This window comes from Alexandromys fortis, unplaced genomic scaffold, assembly GCF_014885135.2.
Source record: "Alexandromys fortis isolate MF-2015 unplaced genomic scaffold, M_Fortis_MF-2015_v1.1 scaffold_69, whole genome shotgun sequence".
In the NCBI taxonomy this organism is placed as follows: domain Eukaryota; kingdom Metazoa; phylum Chordata; class Mammalia; order Rodentia; family Cricetidae; genus Alexandromys; species Alexandromys fortis.
The window spans coordinates 7,441,653-7,465,344 of record NW_026067951.1 but is presented as its reverse complement, the minus strand read 5'-3'; the positions used below and the strand labels follow the sequence as shown (position 1 = coordinate 7,465,344).

Sequence of the window (23,692 nt, the reverse complement as noted above, 5' to 3'; positions counted from 1 at the left end):
AGAAATCTAATAAATAAATAAATAAATAAATAAATAAATAAATAGATAAATAAATAGATAAATAAAAAGAATGAGTCAGTACGCCAAAGGGATTCTTAGTTTTTAACAACCAGAACTATTTCCGGTATAAAAAGCAACCCAGGTTCATCCTCTTAACTCTTTTCAATTAAAAGTGACCTCTTTGGTGGAGAATGAGTCAGAAGATGAGAAATAAGGTTCTTTTCCCATATCTATTACTCAGGTAGGCAGCTCTGTCTCCAGTGCAAGATGAAGGATAATTTTTAAAACTTAATCACATTGCAATTTGCAAAAGTAAAGTAAATAAATAAAGTTCAAGTGTCCCCCAAACAAGAGGCTCAGGCCATGACGTGTGTGCATGTGGTGAGTCCTGGGGATCAAACTCAGATTGTTGAGCCTGTGCAGCAAGTGTCTCCACCTAATGAGTGGAAATCCAGTACAGCCTAATCTCTAAAACTCTAAATCAATATGGCAAAATGTTAACATCATTTGAATGGATCAATGAGTGTCAACTTTGTTCGTGCATGTGTGTACACATATGTGTATATACATGTATGCACACATATATACGCATGCACTTACATACACATGCATAGAGAGAGAGAGAGTGAGGGGTCTTGCATGAACCCCAGGCTGATCTCAAACTCATTATATAGCTAAGCATAAATTTGAACTCCTGATCCTCCTTACTGTCTCCCAGGTGCTGGGGTTACACTTGTATGTCAACATGCCTGACTGATTGCCTGTATATTATTCTCTACAATACAACTACTGATTGATAAAATTAAATTTTTGAAATGAACTAAGGACAACTGCCAGTGACTCCAATTCTTTAGGAAAAGAGAGTTGGAATTAGGAAATGACTATTTTGTGCCCCGATAATAATTTAAATACATATCTCCTTCCTAAATTACATTAGACAGTTTATATGCCTACTAAATGGTTTACATAGAGACTAGCAAAGTGCTAAAGTAAGCAGTTTACTTCGGTATTGTCGCCTACATTGTACAACACAAATCTAAAGGCGGCATGTTTTTTTACCATTCTTTAAATCTACAACTAACCTGTGATATTATGTGCCCAGAAGGTTCATATCCTATGTATCCTTTATTTCAGCCTATTTATTTGTGTGTCTGGTTAATCACATTTGGTAGGGCCTATAACACTGGCAGACCTTACTGAACTAAACTAACAGGATCAGATCTCTCAGGCTCTAGTCTTTGCTAGACAGTGAAGCACAGAGGCAGAGAGCCACTGAGAAGTTCCTGTCCATCATAGCTTAGAAGTCTCGTCTCTAGAGTCTGGGGCAGATATATTTCCCTTTCTCTTTTAAAAGAGAACAGAGTCAAAACAACATAAAAAGAGACCTGTGTTCTTGGCTTGTCTGTCACCTATGCCGCCGTCTAACTAAAACCTTTCAGAGACCAGGCAACATCCAAGTGGAAGAAGTAGTCAGTTTTCACAGAAATCTAAGCACACGGAAAAAACTTTGAAATCTCTTGGGGATATGCATATGACATCTTACACATTCTAGCTATAAACCCTAATGTTCAAGCTTAAAACAGACTTTAAGAAACTTCTCCTTTCATATATTAATAAATTAGGGAATAGTGTTTGAGAAATCCTGCAACAGGTTTCCAGGCGCTCAGAGTAAGGTAAGACACGTAATGAACCACCTCAAAAGGAAACCACTAAACCACAGTACGATTCCCACCAGGATCAACACCTCTAAAGTCACATTCGTTTTAATTACCAAAATAAATAGAATCTACCCTCATGAGATGAAACCAGGGCCCAATAAACAAAGCCACAACTGTGGTATAACCGTCAACATTTGGGAAATTACACCTTCTTACTGTAATTCACCAACTCTTCTGAACCATAGACCAATTACCTATGCAAAAATCATGGCCCACTAAATCTGCCAGCCCTGCACAACGCCACCCAAACTGCCCCGAAGGATGATGGATTGTGTGGAGATGCCAGTCATGGGAATAGCAGCAACCGGTGGCATAGTTATGCAGAGAAGCATTCACTTAAGATTGTAAGGCTGGAATTTAGACACCCTCTTGGGATTTCAGAAAACATTTAACACAACGGAGCTTGGCGTTCCCCAGGGGGTAAAAAAACGACTGAGGTTTAAATGAGATAATTTTTAAGACCCATTTCAAATATGAAAATTTTCCACTTGAGTGCTAAAATCCCTCATTGTAATATGATATAGGGTTTAAATACAATGGTTAATAAATTCTCCTTTGTACTCTACATAATCTGCAGAGTATTTAAAATTTTGGGTCTGTATTCCATACCACTGCACTCAGCTATAATCTCACAGCCAAGACTAAGACTATTCGTTTCTCTGCAGCCATCAAAGCCAAGTGCTGCTGTTCTTCTCTTTGTTTTCCGATTTTGCATTTTTGTGGATTATTTGTGTGTATGTGTGTGTTTCTTGGGTTTTAGTTGTTGCTTGTTTCTTTGCTTGCATGATTGCTGTTTAAAAACAAAAAAATTGGTCATAGAGATGGATGCAAGAAAAATTGGGGAGGATCAGGGAGGAGAAAAATATGATTGAAATATATTGTATGAAAAAATTTCAATAAAAATGTCAAGAAATAAATAAATAAAATACATACATAAAAAAAAAGCTAGGGATACAGTTGCCCAGAGGATCAACAGCTAAGGGGGGCTTCTGGCCTCCAGATGTACCTGTGTATGTGCACACATGCACACATGCACACATGTGCGCACATGTGTGTACACACACGCATACATGCACACACGCACGCACAAGAATTACTATACTTTTCTTAGACTTCATCCATTCATAGTCCTTGTCCATTTTCCTATGTTTCTTTTTCTCTTATAAGATAAAACATAATGTTTCTATTTCAATAAAGCTACCACATAGCCAGCAGACAGCTACAGATCACCACTGGCTCTTTACCTAGCTAAGGATGCTTGTCACTTTGGGCTTGAAAGGCTTGCCATTGGGGTTTTCTTTTTAACAAGTACTTACCATAACTCAATATCCTATTTAAAAAAAAATTATCAAATCCATGAGGAAACACTGTTTTTCTGTTTTAAAATTCTGCGGAAAGGCATGTTTCATCTTTGTAAGGATTGGTTAAAAAGGATGTTTAAGATAATTTTACCCAAGAGTTACAAGCATTTGGGTGAGAGGAAATAAAAACATATAATGATGGATGATCAGTGGGTATAAAAATCTTAAAGCTGGATAGGTAGGGCTTAGCAAGTTAAGAGAGCTGGATACCACTGCAGAAACCAGAGTTTGCCTTCTAGTACCCACACTAGGCAGGGTGCAACCAAATATAACTCCAGCTCCACACAATCTGATACTCTCTTCTGGCCTCAGGTGTACATAAACACATGCACACACACACATACACACACACACACACACACACACACACCAATAACCTAAAGATAGAAAATACTTCATTTTATATGTGTGCATGCTAATCATTATTGTAGGCATGAGTTCAACTATATTAATGCACAATAATTTTCTTCCTATCATAAATATAAACAGTCAGATAGCTACAGATAGCTACCTATGATTATTTTTCAAGATATGTCAACAATCTCCTTTCCTACATTTCAAAGGATATGTATTCAAAAATTCCTTAACACGTATACCCACTTTGATATACTATCACAAGGAACGGATCAAGTAGTCAAAATCAGCATGTAAATGTTTATCCCTTATTAGTTCTAAAGCAGATGTGATTACTAAGTAGAGATTTGTGAAATCTCACCAAGCAGCATTTCCATTATCTAAGCCCTCTTCTGATGAACGGAATGCATTCTACATGCTTCCGTGTAGAAGTTAGAAGGAGATAAAGATGAATCTAGGGGCTACACACTGGGCAAGCAATCAGACACAGGAATTCTATAGTGGGAAAAATTAAAATAATTCCCAAGAAACCACTGAGAGTAGAAGCTTGTAGTTAGATTGTAAGAGTTTGACTGTCGGCTTGGTTCTGCGTGCTACTTAAGGAGACGACCATGAAGTCCCCATGACAGTTTTGAAGCTTAAGCTTTTCATCTGGTTCAGGTCACAACAAATGGAAGCCAAATAGAAATGCACAGAACACACACAGACTGAAGCCTTTTCTAGCACCGTCAGGGGCAGTCGTGGAGACCACAGCTCCTGTCTGTCGCTCAAATCCTTGTTTCTCCAGCCAGGGCACAGAGCACATTATATCAACTGTCAGTGATGAACCGTCGTCATAAAAGAATTTTTGAGGACACAGTGAGTCACAGATTTCAAACAGTGTCAAGCAAGTTCACAGCTGTGTCATCAGCCCCCATAACTACGCACCTGAAACCTGAGGAGTCAAGAGCCAAAATAGAGATACACAAAGTAATTCTTTCTCCACAGAGATGGAAGGGAAATGAGAATCAGAGCCCAACAGGGACAACTATACGGTAGATAAACCAGGCACAGCACAAGTCAATGACGTGCACAGCATAGCCTGTGATCACCAACTAGCAAGCATGATGTCATAAGTAATCCCATAATCCCCACAGATCCGAAAAGGCTAACGTAAAACCTCTTTTTATTTAAGGTAGTCTGTTGAAATCTGTTCCATTAAGTTTATTTTTCTAATTCTTTCTCCAGTTTTCTCCCCTGCTAGTCCCTTTACATAGCCTCTCATAGTCTTGTCTTTCCTTTTACTTAATATTTAGTTTATTTGTTTTCTTAGTCAGGGTTTCTGGTAGCCCCGGCTGGCTTTAAACTCACTGTGTAGCTGCAGAAGAGCTTGGCTTCCTGGTCTTCCTGCCTCTGCTGTCTGAGTACACCACCATTCAGGGCCTCACCTTCATTTATTGTTGTCACCTCTGAGTAAACCTTAGACATGTAGCCAACAAAACCACGTAACAAACTACAAGGGTGTCGTTAAGCATTGCTTAGATCTCAAATTTAAATTATATTAATGCAACCTGGCCCTGTGTGAATTGCCACAATGCACTGCACATGAAGTGAATTATGAGACCATATTATAGCATTAAGTGAATAATATGTGTTATTACATTAAATTTTGGATCCTAAGAGTATCTGAGCAAAGTAGAAAGAACACTGAGTTGAAAGAAATACACTACTGGCATTTTGTCTCAGACACTTTCATGTCTGGACACCACTGTTGCTTGGATCTCTCACTACACCATAGTGAAAAGCAGCTACAGAGCAGCTGACAGAGGAAGTGCCCTGCCATTGAGGCTGAAAACCCAACCTCATAAACTTGCCAGGGGGGTGGAGCTATGGGTGACACCAATGTCAATCAAACTAATGAAGACCTCTTTGCTTCCATCCCTGTCAATTCACACTGCAACTTCTCCATGTAAACATGATGACATCATTCCGGAGACAATGAGACACTAGCCTGGATCATTCCAACCCCACACATTTCCACGGGATACACACCTTTGGGAGGAGTGAGGTTGACTCCGTTTTTAAGGCACCACTGTACTGGCAAAATTCCCAAAGAATCTGCATGGCACAGCATCGAGAGTTTGTTAGGCTCAGGTCTTAGGTCGTCAATAGTCACTTGGAAAAAATGATTGTTAAAAACCTAAGGGAAGAAAACGAAGTCAAAGTTACTTTCTCAGTGTTACACGTCTAAATCCTGACACTGTTTCACAGACACAAAGCACGTCCTATCAAATTGATTTTAGCACAAACCAGCATTTGTGTACGTATTACTAAGTTAATCCAGGAGTTAAAGGGAGAATCAGCCGTGTGGTCATAAACATGGAGAGAGAAGTAACTAAAATATACAAAAGAGAGAAAATGAAAAACAGAGACAGAAATATAAAACTAGGGCCTCACATGGAAAAAAAGCAAAGAGACAAACAGACAAATCCCTGCCCATAGGAAAATAAACTGGGTACTAAAGGACTAAAATGGCACCTCAACCTCGACAATGAACCAAATTCTCCACATCAGAACCTTCACCTCCTCTGAGTTCAGCTCTGAGAGACGTCTAGACTCATGACTTACCGCCTTCAAATTATAACACACTATAGTCAGAGCGGAAATCACAGATGCAGAACCTGTCTTTACTCCGTCTTTCCATCACCACCTGCCACCTGTCACCACCAAAATATCAAGTGTTCTTTGAGGACAGTGACCTCTTTTATTCATCAGATGATTCACAAAGGCATGGAAAATGTTTTGTACGTTAATATACAATGAATGTGAGAAAAAATGTCAATGGTAAAAATGGACAAGCCAGGTCTGGTGGTGTAAGTCTGTCAGTCCAGCTAAAAAGGGCATTTACGGGAGTGGGGGCCAAGTTTATAAGTTTGTCAACTGTCTGAGCTACAGAGTGAGTTCAAGACCAGCCTGGGCAAGTTAATGAGGCTCTGTCTCCAAGCAAAAAGTAAATCTAAAAAGGACTCAAGATATAGCTCAATGGTAGAGCGCCTGCCTAGTATGTGTTGGGTTCTAGATAGAATCTCCAATACCAAAGAAAAGAAAAGAAAAGAAAAGAAAAGAAAAGAAAAGAAAAGAAAAGAAAAGAAAAGAAAAGAAAGCTCTAAGCAGACAGCAAAATCAGATGCCTTACACCCCACAATCTCATACAGGAACACACATACATATATATATTCATGCATACACAGGCACATACATGCATACACAGGTGCGTGTGCACTCACACACACAGAAAAAGTGAGGGAGAGAGGGAGATGCAGTATCTTTCCATTTTTGCTAAGCTGTGTTTCCTAGCTCCCTCCATTATAAAGTATATTCTAGACAAAATATTTAATATTAAGCAAAAGTAGAAAGTCAAATCTTCCCCTCTTCATTATGATTCCAGTAACTAGTTCCAACTGTACTCACTGAGGTTGCCCTTGAAAGTCTACTTTAAGACACAAAGAACCAAGATGGACATGGTAGCACAGCCAGTCATCTCAACACCTCAACGCAGGCTGCTTAAGAGCAGCTTGGGTCACAAGAGATCCTGTTTTAAAACAGATTAAAGAAAGACTACCACGGCCAGCTTGCCCAGGCTAATAACTCCTGATTATATTTAAGACCACATTCTCTGGACAAGAGCGATGGCTTACTCAGCGATTAAGAGCACTGGTTGTTCAATTCCCAGCAACCACGTAGTGGCTCACACTGGTCTGTAACTCCATTTCTAAGGGAGCCAGTGCCCTCTTCTGGCTTCTACAAGCACCAACCACACGCATGGTGCACAGATATACATGCAGGCAAACACCCATACTCATAAAACAAAAGTTAAAAAATTAAAATAATATTTCCCCACCTAGCCCAGGTTTCAGTTACCCCTTCTTGAGATCTGTCTCCTTAGTATTTAGCTTCCACTAAACTGTATTTATTTACTCATTAATTTTCTGCGTTGATTTTTCTCCAGTAAAATGTAGACTTGATAACAGCAGGGACTCGGCCGATGCCTCACTGTCCCCAGCAATGCCTTTGACCACTCAGTCACTGTCTGTAGATTACTGTGATCAGTCCTACCACACATACACACAGTCCTCACACACATTAGGCGGCAAGGTTTCTAAGCACCGCCAGACCCTGTCTAAAAAGAGTTTCAGAATCCATCAAACTGCACATTGATGTGAGAACACTTCAGAGAAAAATCCAGGGACTTCCGTCACATCAGGACTCATGGTCCCAGGGATGAAAACCGCTTCTTTGTGCTCCCTCTGATACAGAACTCACACATCCAGGAAGTGAAGAGCCTATGACTGCACAGCTCAGAATGGGCAGAAACAGGAATAGAAGAAACACAAGTGCATGTAATAGCAACGGAAGTCCTGACTTTGAATCCCCATGCCCTGGCCTCTAATCAATGCAAGGCATTTCACATACACCAGTGTTAGCACCTCGTCCCCCAGTGTTTGAACCACTAGAACCAGCCCTGCCCCACTGTTAACGCCTGGTCACGTAACACTCGCCACTCTGCATCTGTCTCTGTTTGCTTTAATATCAGTTACCCCAGCTTCAACAGGGCTGCCAGGAAGAAAAACCTCAAAGGGATGCGTGTGTGGAACTTCTGTTATAAAATGTAACGATAAGATAGTATATTATAGTCCCAAGCAAGATATTCTAAGGCATTTCAGTGTTGAGAGAAATATATTTAGTGCATATTTTTTAGAATTTCAAACATGTATACAATGAAATATTATCATATCCATTCTTGGTAACCTCTGCAGTGAAAATATATTTAGTTATAAATACTTTTTACATGAGAAATACTCTGATAAGCACACATGAAGATGTACCTTGAACCTATCTACGGGGTTCTGATAGGCAAAAAAATTCCAGCTGACACACGAAAACAAGAAATGGGCAATAAAAGAAGAATGGGGTGTGTATGAGCAGAACAATGTAAGACGTTCCTCTCCGACACAAACGCTAAGGAAAGCAGCATGAACGTGTAATTTCAAAAGCACTGCAAACACTTCATTCTCCCCTGTGATGATTTAAGGGGAATTAATTGTGAAACCCCAACCTCGGTTGCTCAAAGTTGACCCAAATTTATGATATTTGAGGCTACCTGGAGGAAATGTATCTGTCTACCAGTGAATATAGCAATAATGTTAAGTTATAAAAACTTGAGAAATGTGACCACTGTGGGCTGAGCACACCTGCTCTGTAAGCTTTCCTTCTAGAGATCACGGGAAGTTGGTTCTGTCATGTTTGAGATAAGTCCATGTAGCCAGAAAAGTGGGCTGCTGCCATGACTACGTCACCCAACTCTGGCACAATGGGAAATTCTGGACAGGCTTTAAGACCAAGGGACAACTATTCGGTCTGTGGGAAACTGGTCACAACTACCGGAAACACAGTAAAGACTGCAAACATTGTTTCCAACCAAAGGGTTTTAATAGGTGGTAGAGCAGCAGGAACGCCTGAGTTTCAAGCCCGATATTATCTAGCAAAGCAAGTCAATTTTTCCTCATAATAAATTTTAGTTTACAAAAATAGTGTGCTCACTAAATAAGAAATATTTAGGAAAAGAAAGCTCTATGTCATGATTGCAATCAGTTTACATGTTTAATATAGTATCACCACTGATTTTCTGATATTCTACCAAATCATGAAAAAGGTGGAAGCAAGGAAAAAAGGAAGAAAAAAAGGAAGGAAGGAAGGAAGGAAGGAAGGAAGGAAGGAAGGAAGGAAGGAAAGAAAGAAGGAAGGAAGGGTTCAAATATAATAATGTCTGAATATATATAATAATGTCTGCAAGAATAAATCCACTTTCCTTTGGAAATAGAAATTAAAATGCCAATGACCTTGAATCTTTACTCAAATTCTTTCTCTGAATATAAAGGTCATTAACTGAAAGATACACTGGCTAAAATTGCTAAGCTTCTCAGCATTTCCCACCACTTAGCAAAAGCTAATATTTAAGGTGGGAAGCACGCAATTTGAATTTGACCATTGTTAGAACCACTGGGGTTTCTCTTATGAAGAAAAGAACATCTTAATAATCATATAATCTTAAGAGACTACCAGATCAGCATACAAACAACTTTACGCAGAAAAGGAATTTCATTTTGACTGCCAATCTCAGAAGCACGTGGTTTCACATAGCCAATGAAAACAGCTGATAATAAAGAGAGCAGGAAGGCCGGGTAGGAGGAAATAAGATTCTGCATTCACTCCTTCCAGGTATTCTCCAAATACAAACAGTCATGAAGGCAGGGCAAGTTAGTCTTTCGTGTGTGTGTGTGTGTGTGTGTGTGTATGTGTGTGTCAAATGCTTATATGTGCACTTGTGTGCAGGTGTGTACATCCCGTGTGCATATGAGACCAGAGGAGGTGGCAGGTGTCCTGACCTATCACGCTCCACCTTTCTCCTTGGAAACAAGACTTCTCACTGAATCTGAGCTGTGTTCGGGGTGTTCTCGTTGTTGTTCTTGGTAGTGATGGTGTGGTGGTGTGGTGGTGGTGGTTTTGGTGGTTAGTTGGATTTGGTTAACTAGACTGGCTGGCTAGCAAGCCCCAGTAATCCTCCTGTTTCTGCCCACTAGGGGCTTGGATTGCAGGCATGCAACAGTCAACTTTTAACATGGTTTCCACGATTGCTCTGAAATCCCTCTTAATCACTGAGCCCAGTATGTTAACCTTATAGTGTTTGTAAATTGCAACTCAACCGTGGAGAGCTATTACAAGAATAGTCACCCTGTACATGATAGAAGGAGGGATATGGTTAGACTCCTCTGCCCCCTTTCAAAAGAAGAGCTAAATGCAGAACTGGGAAGGAGGTGCATTTATCTCCCTTTGGTTTATTTTTTGGGAGTTACTCTGAGTGCTCCATGCAGGGGCACACTGCATCTGCCCATTTTTGAAGACCTATGGGATTCACTGGGTGGGGGTGAGGGGAGCGCAAGGAGCAAAGCAGAAAACCCACCTTGGTCACTGATGCAGGACAGATATGAAAGGGCTCACTCATATTCACTGTCTCCAGTTTCATCCCAACTGTGAAGAAATGGCTTCGGAGGTCTGCATGGTCCTGCAGGAGAAAGGCGAGCATATTAAAGGACATGGCAAAGTGAATTAACTTGGCAACTGTCTGGACTCCGTTCTTAAGCATTTTCTTGAGTGACTGAAATCTGATGAAAATAATTAATCCTCCCCATTTCAAATTTCTAATTATTGCAAGACGCTGAATTTAATTATTTTCTGAAGGCTGAATTACTTTTCCAAGGGAGAGGCAGTACACCTTCATGGCCATGGTTAAATTTACACGAATCAAAACAATTCGTGTGCCACTGCATTGCTTTGATATTGCCAGGTGCTCTCTGCTGAAGGCCCACACAACAGAGGTGGCCACCAATCATCTGGAACCCAATGGGATTATCTTCGGAAAAAAAGGTGTGGCCTTTTGTCACCAAATTACATGACAGGGCATCCACCAGTGAGAATCTATTTGCCTTCCAACCAGGCTGGGGCCGAGTTGGTTACCGGTCGAGTCCATGACTACTCTAGTGATTGTGCGATCCTGCAACAGTCCTACTGACGATCTAAACCTGACTTCTACCCAATAAAGATGAGCATTCACTTCCTTTTTAATAGATGTTTGCCAGTATTGACCACTCCCTGGAACCTGATGTGTGAGCCCTGGGGATTCCCTGCCTCTTCCAGAAAACAAACTTCAGTATCTTCTTCAGTCACAGCTAAAGATGAGGTTGCCTGGATTTAGGATATCAGAATTTATCTTGCTGAAATGGGGGTCACCTCATACCTCACATGCAGTGTACGTAGTCACGAATAAATATTATATTTGTAGTCTATCCCTGATGTAATAACACGTTCAAATAAGCCTTGCTATTTCCAAATACATCAACTGGATATGAAGTACAAAAAAGAAAAAATACCTGTGATCTACAGCTTCCTTGGATCTGGAAATCTCAAGTGGATTCTGAATGAATTCTATAATGCCATTCTATGGTCAACTCTAGACAGTCATAGTGGGTGTGCCTGTGCTCCAGCTGTCCCCCACCCAAAGCCAACCTATTCACTCTGTCCAGCAGGAGACTAGAAAAGAGGAATTCCTTATAAAATTCTCCATCAGAGGGGCTGGGATGATGGCTCAGCTGGTAAAGTGCTTTATCCAAAGGCATGAGGTCTCCAGTCCAGATCTCCAGCGCCCATGGAAAAGCCAGCTGTAGTACAAACGTCTACAACCCTAGAAATGAGTGAGCGGACACAAACAGATCCAGGGACTAGCTGGCCAGCCAGTTCAGCTGAAATGGCCACCTCCAGGTTCAGTGAGAGACCCTGTCTGAAAAATAAGATAGACTGTTACAGAGGAAGGTGCCCAATGTAGACCTCTATCCTCCCCATGTGCAAACATGTATCTCCCACATGCCCTGCCTCTGAGATGGAGGGCTTATACCTATAATTTCATCACTTGAGGACTAAGGCAGGTAGGCAGTACATTTAAGGCAAGTATGAACTAAATATTGGGCTCTAGCCCCTGCCTCTGCTACAGAGTGAGCCTCATCTCATAAAAACAAGGGAAATTAATACAAATAAACAAATAAATAAAACTCTTAAGGCTTCACCAGTTTGTCAAGAGGGCAGAATAAAAACGTCCATAGAATCACAAGAACACTTGCACTTTGTGTGTGTGTGTGTGTGTGTGTGTGTGAGAGAGAGAGAGAGAGAGAGAGAGAGAGAGAGAGCGTGTGTATACACACACACATTTGTGCAAATGTCTTTTGGAGGGCAAAATAAAAACATCCATAGAATCACAAGAATATTTGCTCTTTGTGTGTGTGTGTGTGTGTGTGTGTGTGAGAGAGAGAGAGAGAGAGAGAGAGAGAGAGAGAGAGAGAGAGAGACAGAGCGAGCGTGTGTATACACACACACATTTGTGCAAATGTCTTTTGGAGGACAGAATAAAAACATCCATAGAATCACAAGAATATTTGCTCTTTGTGTGTGTGTGAGAGAGAGAGAGAGAGAGAGAGAGAGAGAGAGAGAGAGAGAGAGAGAATGGGTATACACACACACATTTGTGTAAATGTCTTTTGGGGGGCAGAAAAGACATCAGAAGTTATACAGATGGGAGTGAGCTACTTGGTATGGTTTCTGGGAACCAAACTCTGGTCCTTTCCAAGATCAGCACGCACTCTTAACTGCTGAGCATCTCTCCAGCCTCAGGTCCTTTCACTTCCTATCTTCACAGCAATCTAAGAAGCTCTACATCCAAAGGCAGCACATGCAGGGACTGGATGAAGGGACTGGTGCCCTGTGTGTGCAGGGGAGGTTGGTGAGGGGTTAATGAGAGGAGAGGCAATCATATGTTAGGGAACATTCAAAGAACCTCACTCATTCAAATTCTATATAAATTCCTTCAGAACTAAACAATCAACACTTTATAAAAATGTAATGCATAGGAAACACTCTTAAATGCAGACGGTGACTTTGTTGTCTACACGACAAATTTTATAAATCCTTAAAAACTTACAATCAACACTTTATAAAATTATAACCCTAAAGAAAGGAACAAGGAGAAATTCTTCAATACAAGTGGTGCTGAGAACAAAACACGTACTTTCAGAGGCACTTTAGAAAAACAAAAGGAATTCAAAGCTATGGTCCAGGGATTTAATGTGAATTAACAGGGACTAACTAAAGCAGGGCTGCAAAACTGCAGGTGCTGAGGCACAAGAGCTAAACACAAGAGTTACTAATTGACACCTGAATTAAAAGATTAAAATCAAGGCTCTCCTGAGGAAGCCAACACTCCCTGTACTTAAGGGTGAGATCTGAGTCACACTCGTGGATTATGCGGGAAAGTGTTTTCCTCTTTGAAACAAAACTCTTTATCCTTTATTCTGAAGTAATTATCAAACTTCCCTGCATGTCATCAACAAGTTAAAGCAGTTAGTATTATGCTATGTTGACAACACAAGCAAGTCCTGGGTAACTAGGAAGGGCCCAGAAGAAGGCAGTGATTTCTCGGGACCCCTCTGTTTACTGTGTAAAGATGCTAGGCACATGCATGTAACCTTGCTCACAAATCCTAGCAAATGGTTACTTCTTAGCTGCCTCTAATCTCCAGGGCTCTCTGTGAATCTTCCATCTCTCGGTTTCTTTGTAAAAGAGGCCCATAAGCAATCTAGACTTCTGGTCTGCCCCAGGCTTCTGTCCTCACTCTAGCATCTGTACCAACTCTGCTTTGTAAACTTTAACAACAGTCTCGCTGTGCCAGTAGAGCCAGCTTTCCAAGCAGAGCTAACCCACAACCCTAAAGTCTTTCTGTCCCAGAATCTTAATTTGATGTTGATCACTGATGAGAAGACATCTTTAGTTAAGTCCACATCCATCCTGCTACATTCAATGTTCCTGGTACTACATGAAAAGCTGTGGGACTCGCGTATCTGATTCCATTTCATGTGCAGTTGTCTGGTGAGAACCAATCATGGCTGTCTGTCCTTAGAAATAAAACGTACGGAGTGGTCCTTCTTTGGAAGGGATCTGAACTTGAACTTGTCCTTGCATCCCTCAAGTCCACTTGCTTAAGATAATTTGTGTGCGTGTGGTTTGGAGAGCGTTCTCTCTCTCTCTCTCTCTCTCTCTCTCTCTCTCTCTCTCTCTCTCTCTTTTCTCTCTCTGTGTGTATGTATTCCAAAAGTCAACGTTGGCTGCCTTTCCTCAATCACTCCTCAACATTATTTTTTGACAGAGTCTCCCGCTGAATCTGAGATTAATTAATTCAAACACATGGCTGACTAGTCGCCAATGGGCTTCAGGGATTCAGCTGTCCTGTGTCCCCACATTTATCCCACCTACGCCAGCACCAGAGTTAGAGGTATACTCTGCCACACCGGGTTCTTTACATAGGTGCTGAGGATCCCAGTCCTCAATACTTGCATGGTAAAAGCACTTTACAGACTGACCAAGTCTCAGGCCCTACGACCACCTCTAAAGCAAACAAAAAACAAACAAAGTTCTCTTTCTATAACCATGCAAATATTCTGCCAGTTTAAAATACTTAGGCCAACATAATGAAAATTTAAAAGACTCAAGATAAAATACATGCAAGTTCAACCAAATATGCCATCTCTATTATTTTCCAATTCCAGAAACTTTATGTTAAAAACAGGATATGTTCTTTAGGAGCCTGCACTGAACAATCTAGCCATTAAAGAAGTTTAAAAGCCATGAAAAAGACCATGTTGTATATGCAGCTCTTTCTGGTAGATGTCAGACCCTCTTGTTTATTGTATGTGGTTCATTCCAGAAAGACCTCAGTGATTATCTCCCAAATTAAATAAAGAACCAAAAAAAGCCAGATGACTTTCTGGCATTCATCCAGTTTTCTCGATCATTCCTTTATTAGAGGAACACAGAGCCGAACACTAGATGTGTAGAACACATACATGTGCATGAAGACAGACATGGTATAGTAAAGGGGATGCTGTAACACCCAGTCTTTTTTCTGCCCAGGACCCACTAAGTTGGCTTCCTTCAAAACCTAAGCAGATCTCAACATTTGCACCCAATGACTCGGCACTCAGTATAACCTGGTTGTGTAGGTAATATCTGGTAGGCAGAAGCAACAATCCCTAAGAGATTAGGAATGCTTGTAAGTGCTTCTGTGGTGATACACACACACACACACACACACACACACACACACACACACACACACACACAGTGTCAGTGAAGTACCACCTATCCTATAGAGAGGAGGCTATGGCACAGAGGGGTTTCAGTGGCCTGTGCAGGTACTCAGAGCCCAAAATCAACACAAACCACTTGAGCAAGTCCTGTGTTATAAAAAGAATATCAAAAATTTGGACCGGTGAGGGCTTGCCAGGTGAAGGGGTCTGCTGCCAAGCATGGAGGCTGGAGACTTGTGTGGAAGACAGAGTCAAACCTCTGCACGCTGTCCTCTGGCTTCCATGTGTGCACTGGAGCACAGGTGCACGCACACACACATACAATTTAATTAATTAATGTCATTTAAAAATCACCAATTGGCAAGAAAAAAATCCTGTAACCTGTAGGCTCCCCAAAATTTTTAAAGCTATTTATTACCAAGTTGAAAAAATGACAGTTATTAATAATAATTACTTAAAACCCCCCTTAAAATGGAGCACATGAGTAATTCACACTCTCCATGGCCACTTCACTAGACAAATACAGCCGACATGACACAAACTTATGCAGAACGTGGCAGGGAAGAAACTGAGTTCAAACTATTACCACAACACAATTTAAATGTTCTTGATGAGGATTTTAATGTAAAAGGCAAGGCCATCACCCCTGAATACAACCACATTTTGAGTCTAACTTCCAGAACTGAAGGCTATAAGACATTTTCTGGCTTAAGAGCAATAATTCTAGTAATGATTGGCTCTTTGTTTCTTCCTTTATCTTTATGTTGATATGAAATAAAAAAAAATACCTGTGTAATTTATACACCCTGACTTCTTTGAAGTCCTTAAATCATTGAGTCTATTGTGCTCCCACAACAGTACAGCTGAGCGTGACTAGAGAGATGGCTTGGGCTTCCGTGCACTTGCTGACCAGTTATGAGGGCAGGAGTGAAATCTCAGCATCCACATAACAAACCAGGCATTCCACATTCACCTGGGACCCCAGCTCCAAGGGAGGGAGGTGAGACAGAGATAAGAGGAGCCCTCTGGGGCTTGCTGGCTTCGGGCTTTGCATATAAATGCAAACCCTGCTAGGCAGTGTGGTACACACCTTTAATCCCAGTATTTAGGAGGCAGAGGCAGACAGATCTCTGAGTTCAAGACCAGTCTGGTCTATAGAGTGAGTTCCAGAACAGCCAGGATGGTTATATAGAGAAACCCTATCTTAAAAAAGAAAGACAGCAAACAGGAAGGAAGGAAGGAAGGAAGGAAGGAAGGAAGGAAGGAAGGAAGGAAGGAAGGAAGGAAGGAAGGAAGGAAGGAAGGAAGGAAGGAAGGAAGGAAGGAAGGAAGGAAGGAAGGAAGGAAGGAAGGAAGAGAAAATGCAAAACCAAATTCAAAAGGAGAGAGCGACCCTACCACCAAGGAATACAATGAGTGCAGAGAAAGACACTCACGCAGAGAGTGCACATACACTCCCACAGACACATAGATACACAAAAGTAATAAACAAACAAACAAATAAATACTGCACTGCACAATATTAATTTTTTTTAGTTCCAACATGCCAGTTTTTCATCTATTGGGAAATTAAATATCACATAGGTTTCTCTTCGAGGCTTTAATAACTTGCCTAATTTCTAAGAACAGGGTTCAGTAAAACTAAAGGAAGGTTTTAATTAGTACTACATTCAAATTGCTCTATAATGAACTCCGGTAACTTTATTCACATCAGCATATGTCACACTTTTCTAAAAAAGCCATTTGTTTCAGAGTGTTCCTTTTTTAGTTTGAAGAATGGCTTAATGCTCATGTACGCATTAGAAAATGACTCACATGACATTAATTTCATCAAGAAATGACATTGGAATGCCAGCATTTACTAAATCAATAGTATTATTATGTTTCAACTCCATCATACTGATTTGAATTTAGCCAGTGAAATATTTATAACAAAAATTGTAATGAAAAAATCTATACACTTAACAGCGATAAGCTTTTTCATTTTATGCTCACAGCTGTAAAAAGCAATTTTTATCTCCGAGTGGTGCATTCAATCAAGTTAAAGAATAGTAAGAAGAAATGAAGTATTATGCACGCCAACCTGGACCGCACAACTCATAAAAGGTGATCATGTCAGGACTATTTCATGGTTAGCTCCCAAAAATGATACTGAACTGTTTTTAAAAGGAAGTGCAAAGCCAATGGCATTAGGAATATCTCCAACTGATTAGCACCGAGCACAAAATCACAAGTAGCAAGATTCTCCTCTTTCTTACAGCACCAGAAGGAAAAACTCAAGGGATGAGGTGATGGCTCAGTGGATAAAGGGCTTCCAGTGCAATAATGAAGACCTGAGTTTGAATCCCCTGACACCCTTGGAAAAACCTAGGCATCGTAATACATATGTGCAAAATGTATGTGTAATTCTTATGTGCAATATGTATATGTAATCCCAGTGCCGGAAAGTCTGCAACAGGTGGCTCCCAGAACTCCCTGGAAAGTGAGTTCAAGGCTCAGAGAGCGGGCCTCTCTCAAAAAGGAAGGAGAGAGATAAGGACAAACATTCAGTGCATCCTCTGGCTTTTGCATTGTGTGCACAGGCAAACATAGTTAAACACACGTGTATGTACTCATGTCTATGTGCACAAGCCATACACACACAAACCAAACAAAAACACACCTAGTGTCCAGTTTCTATGCATAAGTAAACATTGATTTCTGTTATTTTTTTTCTCTTCATTAGCTCACTTCCAACAAGCCAAATGACCTTTTTAAATTCTCATGGTCAGGCTCTGGGCAGTGTGGGCTGAAACAGAACAAGACTGAGAAAGGCTGCCCTATCAGCTTCACATCCGTCCTAACCACCCTGGAGGACACAATTAGCCAGAAGCTCCTGTTCAGCTGGACACCCTACATGCAACTCCACTGTTGCCATGAACACAAGAGACAAATCCTGAACTGTCCCTCTGTAGAGACACCCCACCCTTCACGAGGGAGGAGTTAGCCAGGAACAACGCTCCACCCAGCTGACTGGAAGTTCCGCCTTTTCCTGAGAAGTCACAGCTATACAGGGAGCAAGCCTCTAGGTGTGTATACACCCGTGTGCACACATACATGCTTTGAGGTGTCCCCCTTGATCACTCTACATCTCAATGACAGGCTCTCACTGTGTGGCTCGGGCTAACCTGGAACTCACAGAGATCCACCTGCATCCCTCCCGAGTGCTGGGATAAGGTGAGCACCACCATGCCCAGCTCGACACCCCAACCCTTCTAAACGGGGTCTCACAGAACCTGAAGTTGACTGGTTCACTGTGCAAAGACACTTCTCTCTCTGCCTGGCTAGCACTGCTTTTTCTCTAAAATGAGTTCGGGGGGGGGGGGGTCAACTCAAGCTTGATGCCCACCTCAAATACTTCACTGACTGGGGCATCTCCACCCATTATTCTTTAGAAAATAATTTAATAAAAATGCATACATATTTACCGAAAGCTTATCTGTCTTGTTTATGCTATCTTTTTCATTAGCATCTGGAGATGAAATCGAATTACTCTTGCCTTTGGCCCTGTGGCATCTAGTAGACTCAAAACAAGGTGGCTGTCTGAGGAACTTCTATTGAAACACAAAGACCTTAGTGTGCAAAGGGTGTACACAGAAGATCAAGGCCACGGCTGCATGACCTCGCCATGTAGTTCTCATGCAAACCTCTGAAGGTACGAAGTGTCAAAAGGGAAGTTCAAGAATTGTCTTACTGCTTTCCTCTCCTTGGTCCCTGCTATTTGCAAAGCCCTGCTCAGGACCAGACCCTGCGTGTTAGAGTATACGCAGGCACGCTGGGCATTTTTATGGGAAGCAAGATGCCTCCTTGAAATGTGACTGAAAGCCACAATAAAATACTCCGCAGACGAAAGAATTCTAATCTATTCTTGTCAATGGTGACGGGCATTTAAATCTTAAAAAGTTAAAATGAAATACACCCCTTGGAAAGCATCTAATGGAGATTTAGTCCCGGCACTCCCAACACACCACATAACCATCACGGTAAGTCCATGCTAAGGTCGTCCTGCTTTCTCTGCACCAACACGAACCAAAGCCACTCTGCAGTGGCAGCTCTCAAATAGACAACAGAGAGTTGACACTATGCCTCCATTTTCAATGTTTAAAATTAAAAAACAAGTTAAAATAGGACAGACTGCAGAGAGCAGCATGTAGCCCCTACCTGTTGAAGTTAACACCACATGTGTGCTCTGTGACTTTTATATTACACCTCTTGTTCGACCAGAGTTGCCCTTTTTATTTCATCTATGATTTTTTTCTACACTCATGAAAATGGCATGGCCCTTGTGGTTCTTCCTTGTTCTGTAATTCATGTTTGGTCTCAAGAACTCAGAGAACACAAAGAACTGTCACGAGCAAGTCCTGCCTCTCATATGGGTGTGTGTTGAAGGGAGGTATATATATTTGTGTGATATATAAATTCAAGTGTTCTGCATATAGGTGCAACATGTGTGAAGACCAGAGATTATATCTGGTTTCTTTGCTAACTGTTGTCTACCAGGTTTTTTTTTTTAAAGATAATCTTTCACTGAACATGGAACTCAAAGACTGGTGAGGCTGGCTAACCTGTGAGCTCCAGAGACTCCGGAGATCTGCCTGTCTCCGATGCATCACACACACACACACACACACACACACACACACACACACACACGATTAAGGAAGCAAACTGCCACACTCAGCTTTCTATGTAGGTTCTGGGGATCCAAACACAGATCCTCATGTCTGTATGACATGCACTTTAACCACTGAGCTATCCCACCCCTCTGACTCCCATTTCCGTGAGGAGCCAAGGATGGGCACAAAATCAGCTTAATTTTTTTTACAAAGAGCCTGACTGTGCTTAACCAAGTCTTCCACCCCAGATGGAGTGAGAAACCCCCAGAGATGAAAGCCAGCTACAAACATCGCCCTAAAATCCTCATGGCCTCAGTGGTTGACACTGAGCAGATCACTAAAGGACAGCCAACCTGATGGCAGACGCCCTCCAGTAAACACACCTTTTCTTTAAAAGAACCACTGGAGCCTAGCGTCATGAGAAGGAGACACAACCTGTATGTTATAAATATATATAACTCAATGGCTTGGCCAAAGTTCTGCTTCCACACACAGGACTGAGGTTCCACAAGCTCTAAGAGTCGCATCTGAGGCAAAGCACAGCCGTTATATAGAGTTCTCTGTTGCTGTATTTACTGCTGAACAAGACGAAAGGTAGAAACCATGCTCTGATGTACAGTGCATCCGTCCTTTCTTAACCCTTTGGTTACACAAGACAGGAAAAAGAGAAGGCATTCCTTACTTTGTCATATCTGGTGTCTCCCTGGTCCCCAACCTAAGTCTCGAGTACTAAAAGACAGAAGAGATTTACTCCTCGGGGTTGCATTCACAATCACACTGACAGGAACCTACTTCAAAGCTTGAAAAACGAAAGAAATAAGACAACACTAAGTGGCACACATCAGTAATCCAAGCACTCAGTAGACTAAAGCAGGGGAGCGTGAGCTTGAGGCCAGCCTGGGGTAAACGAGTCCCTGTCTCAAACACAAACAAAGGTTAAAGAAATTTTAGGGTGCAGAATCTCTGGTGTGTCATGAACAGTTTCTTCATTACATGTATGTGCTAGTGTGGGTATGCACACACTTGCATATTTGCACACATGTGCAAGCAGGCAGTTCCTCAGTCACCTTGTGTTTTTCTTTCCTTCCTTTATATTTTTACTTATTTATTTGTTTGTCTGTTTCAACCTTGAGCTTTGTTGCCTGGCCCCCAAGGCCCAGAGTCTCCTCCCCAAGACTGAGGTTCACAAGCTTGTCCCACGTCTCCTAGCTTTCTCAGAAGGCTCTGCAAAGTATTTTATCAAGGGATCCCTCTCCCCAACAACGAGAACAAACTCTTAGGAAAGTATGCGCATGGAATCTTTGTATATAACAAAAATGAGCTCAACTAGTCCCGCTGCTGCCCCTTTGCTCTGTTTAGGGAACGTAACAAATTCAGAAGGCAAACGCGAAGAACGGATTAGAGGCACCTCATGCCAGCACACCAAACTAGATCAGCCACTATTACGACTCTTTATTTACAGACTGCACAGGGGAAAGGGGCATTTAACTCCCTCAGTGACCTAGGTGTGCTTTTTGGATCTGCTTAACAGTTCTTGGTATCAAATACGACGGAAAATGAACCATGAAAGGACACTATTGAAGTATAATCTCATGCTGTCTCTTGACGAATCACCCGTGTAACAGTGCCCCCAAACAACCCTAATCATGGACCTGAAAATAGTCTATGACCTAGAGACACTCTAGGCAGTAACCCCATGTAAATCACCCTACTATAGTTCTGGCCATAAGGGAATACTGAGCATATTGTTTTATGCAGCATAAAATACCTGACGATGGAATGAAAGACTGTTGTGGGTTTCTTTGTTTCACTGTGCTGTACTTCACTGCTACTTTAGAGCACAGCCTTCTGTTTATTAAGAACCGGTATACTGTGAAAAGTGTACCACACTCAGCAGCAGCCTCACGCATCTCCTGTTGACCACGCATTCTGGTTGGGTGCCAGAAAAGGCTGTGTCAAGTCGCTTGATTTTCGAAGACTGTTCTGTGCTGTTCACGTGATGTGAAGACCACTGGAGGATGACTTTCTCAGAAGACACCTCCATTGTCAAACAATGCATGACTGTACTCAGACCAGACACACTGTGTTTTCCGACAGGGTTTCCTGTGTCTTAGGCTGACTTTGAGCATGCTACGCTGGCCAATCCTGGTCTGGATCCTCCTTCTAAATTCCATTCTAAGTAGCTAAGATGGCAGGTACGTCATGTCAAATAGTTTATGTGGTGATGGGGATCAAACCCAGGGCTTTGTACACGTTAGACAAGCATTCTGCCAACTGAGCCATGTCCCAAGCTCCAGATGTACTTTTAATCACCAAGAACGCTGATGGAGTCAAATCCTGCTATCCTGACCTCTGTGATAGCCACAGATATTGAGGAGGAACTGGGCAGAGAAAGAATAATGAAGGCAATCACAGATCAAGTTTCCTATGTACATATTATATAAGAATAACCCTCCCCTTGGCATCAATAAAGAATCCGGAAGCATGAGTCCTTACTGTTCGGCCATGTCTCAGCTGTTCAATGGTAAGACCTAGCTCCCTGTGGCAGGAGAGAGTCAGGTCAGAGTGAGAAAGAAAACACAGCACAGAAAATGAGCAGACAAGAAATAAAATCCATCACTGGACACCAACTCTGCCGGCACATTCCTCCAGCATGCTGTGTTTCTGTTTAATGAGGAAATGGCATCTATGTAAGAGGGAACACATAAATTTATATATCACACCATGGATGTTCACAGGTCCAAGAATCAAAGAGAACCAGGTGGACTGCAGAGGTAGCTGATGGGTAAAATGCTTGTGGTAGAAGCACGAGGATCTGAATGCCATCCCTCAAAGCTCACGCGAGAAAAAAAAAAAAAGCTTGGCCAAGCAGCATGTGCTTCTAATCCATGTTCTGGGGAGGCAGAGACAGGTGGAGACCTGGGTCTCAATAATCACTCAGAATTCCTGAGCTCCAGGTTCTGTGTGAGACCCTGTCTCAAAAATTAAGGTGGAAAGTAACTGAAGAACCAGTAAAACATTGACTCCTGACCTCCTTACATGTACACACAGACACACACATACACAAAGAGAATACAGAAGAGACTGTAAAGTTTAAAATAAAAACTACACACACTACCTGTGAGTCAATTAAGCCAACTATGAGCTTTTTCAACAAAAGACAAGTCCTTGGCATTTCAAGTGTATGAGTGCTAAGATTTCCTGGCGTTTGGATCCTGCTTATCAAGCAGAGATGCTTTCCTAATTTCAGTCCATCCCTAGCATCTTCCTCGTTGTTCTCAGGTCTTCCCAGTTCCTAGCCAAGAACAAACCCGGGTATTTTCAGCTGGTTATGCAATGGCCACACCTGTGACTCATTGCCAGAAGGTCCTTCTCCAGTCTCTAAGGAGGAAGTATATTTTATCTCCACAAACAGGGAATGTGGGAAGTGCTGTTTTTGATTTATCTTCTGAGTGGATATATGACCTACCAGGAAAACTCTGATTATGCCATATTTGCCACTGAGACAGGATGTAATTTCCAGAGAGGACAGATACTAAAAAGCAACCGTGATTGCAGAAGGTTCAAGAAGTTTGGACACAGTAGGTAGCATTGCATTTATTATTGACCAGCCCTTACTTTTTTTAGCCTTTGTTGGCTTTATTTTGAAACCAAGTTCCCACAAACTTTTTAGTGATGAATGCTTTAATATATTTTATCTTTTTAGATTAATATAATCACATCCTAGCTCTCCTCCTTGTCCATGCTCCAAACCCACCTGCATTCTGCTCTCTTTCTTTTGCAGACACCAAACTCAAGAACAGAAACCACAAACAAGGATGGATATTCACCATAGCATCATTGCTCAGAAACAGGCTCTGAGGAAAACATCTTAGTAT

The 23,692-nt window shown here is 41.6% G+C and overlaps 1 protein-coding gene across 5 annotated transcripts in view; it reads right to left on the bottom strand.

Moving 5' to 3' along the window:
* Positions 1-23,692, bottom strand: part of Sfmbt2 (Scm like with four mbt domains 2) — a 179,815-nt gene that overhangs the window by 68,784 nt on the left and 87,339 nt on the right. For all 5 annotated transcript variants that reach the window (XM_050150485.1, XM_050150484.1, XM_050150482.1 and 2 more), the window contains 2 exons: positions 10,434-10,535; positions 5,465-5,612 (listed from right to left, as the gene is read on the bottom strand). In XM_050150485.1, the coding sequence (XP_050006442.1) occupies positions 5,465-5,612; positions 10,434-10,535 (250 nt within the window). The remainder of the gene's footprint in view (positions 1-5,464; positions 5,613-10,433; positions 10,536-23,692) is intronic.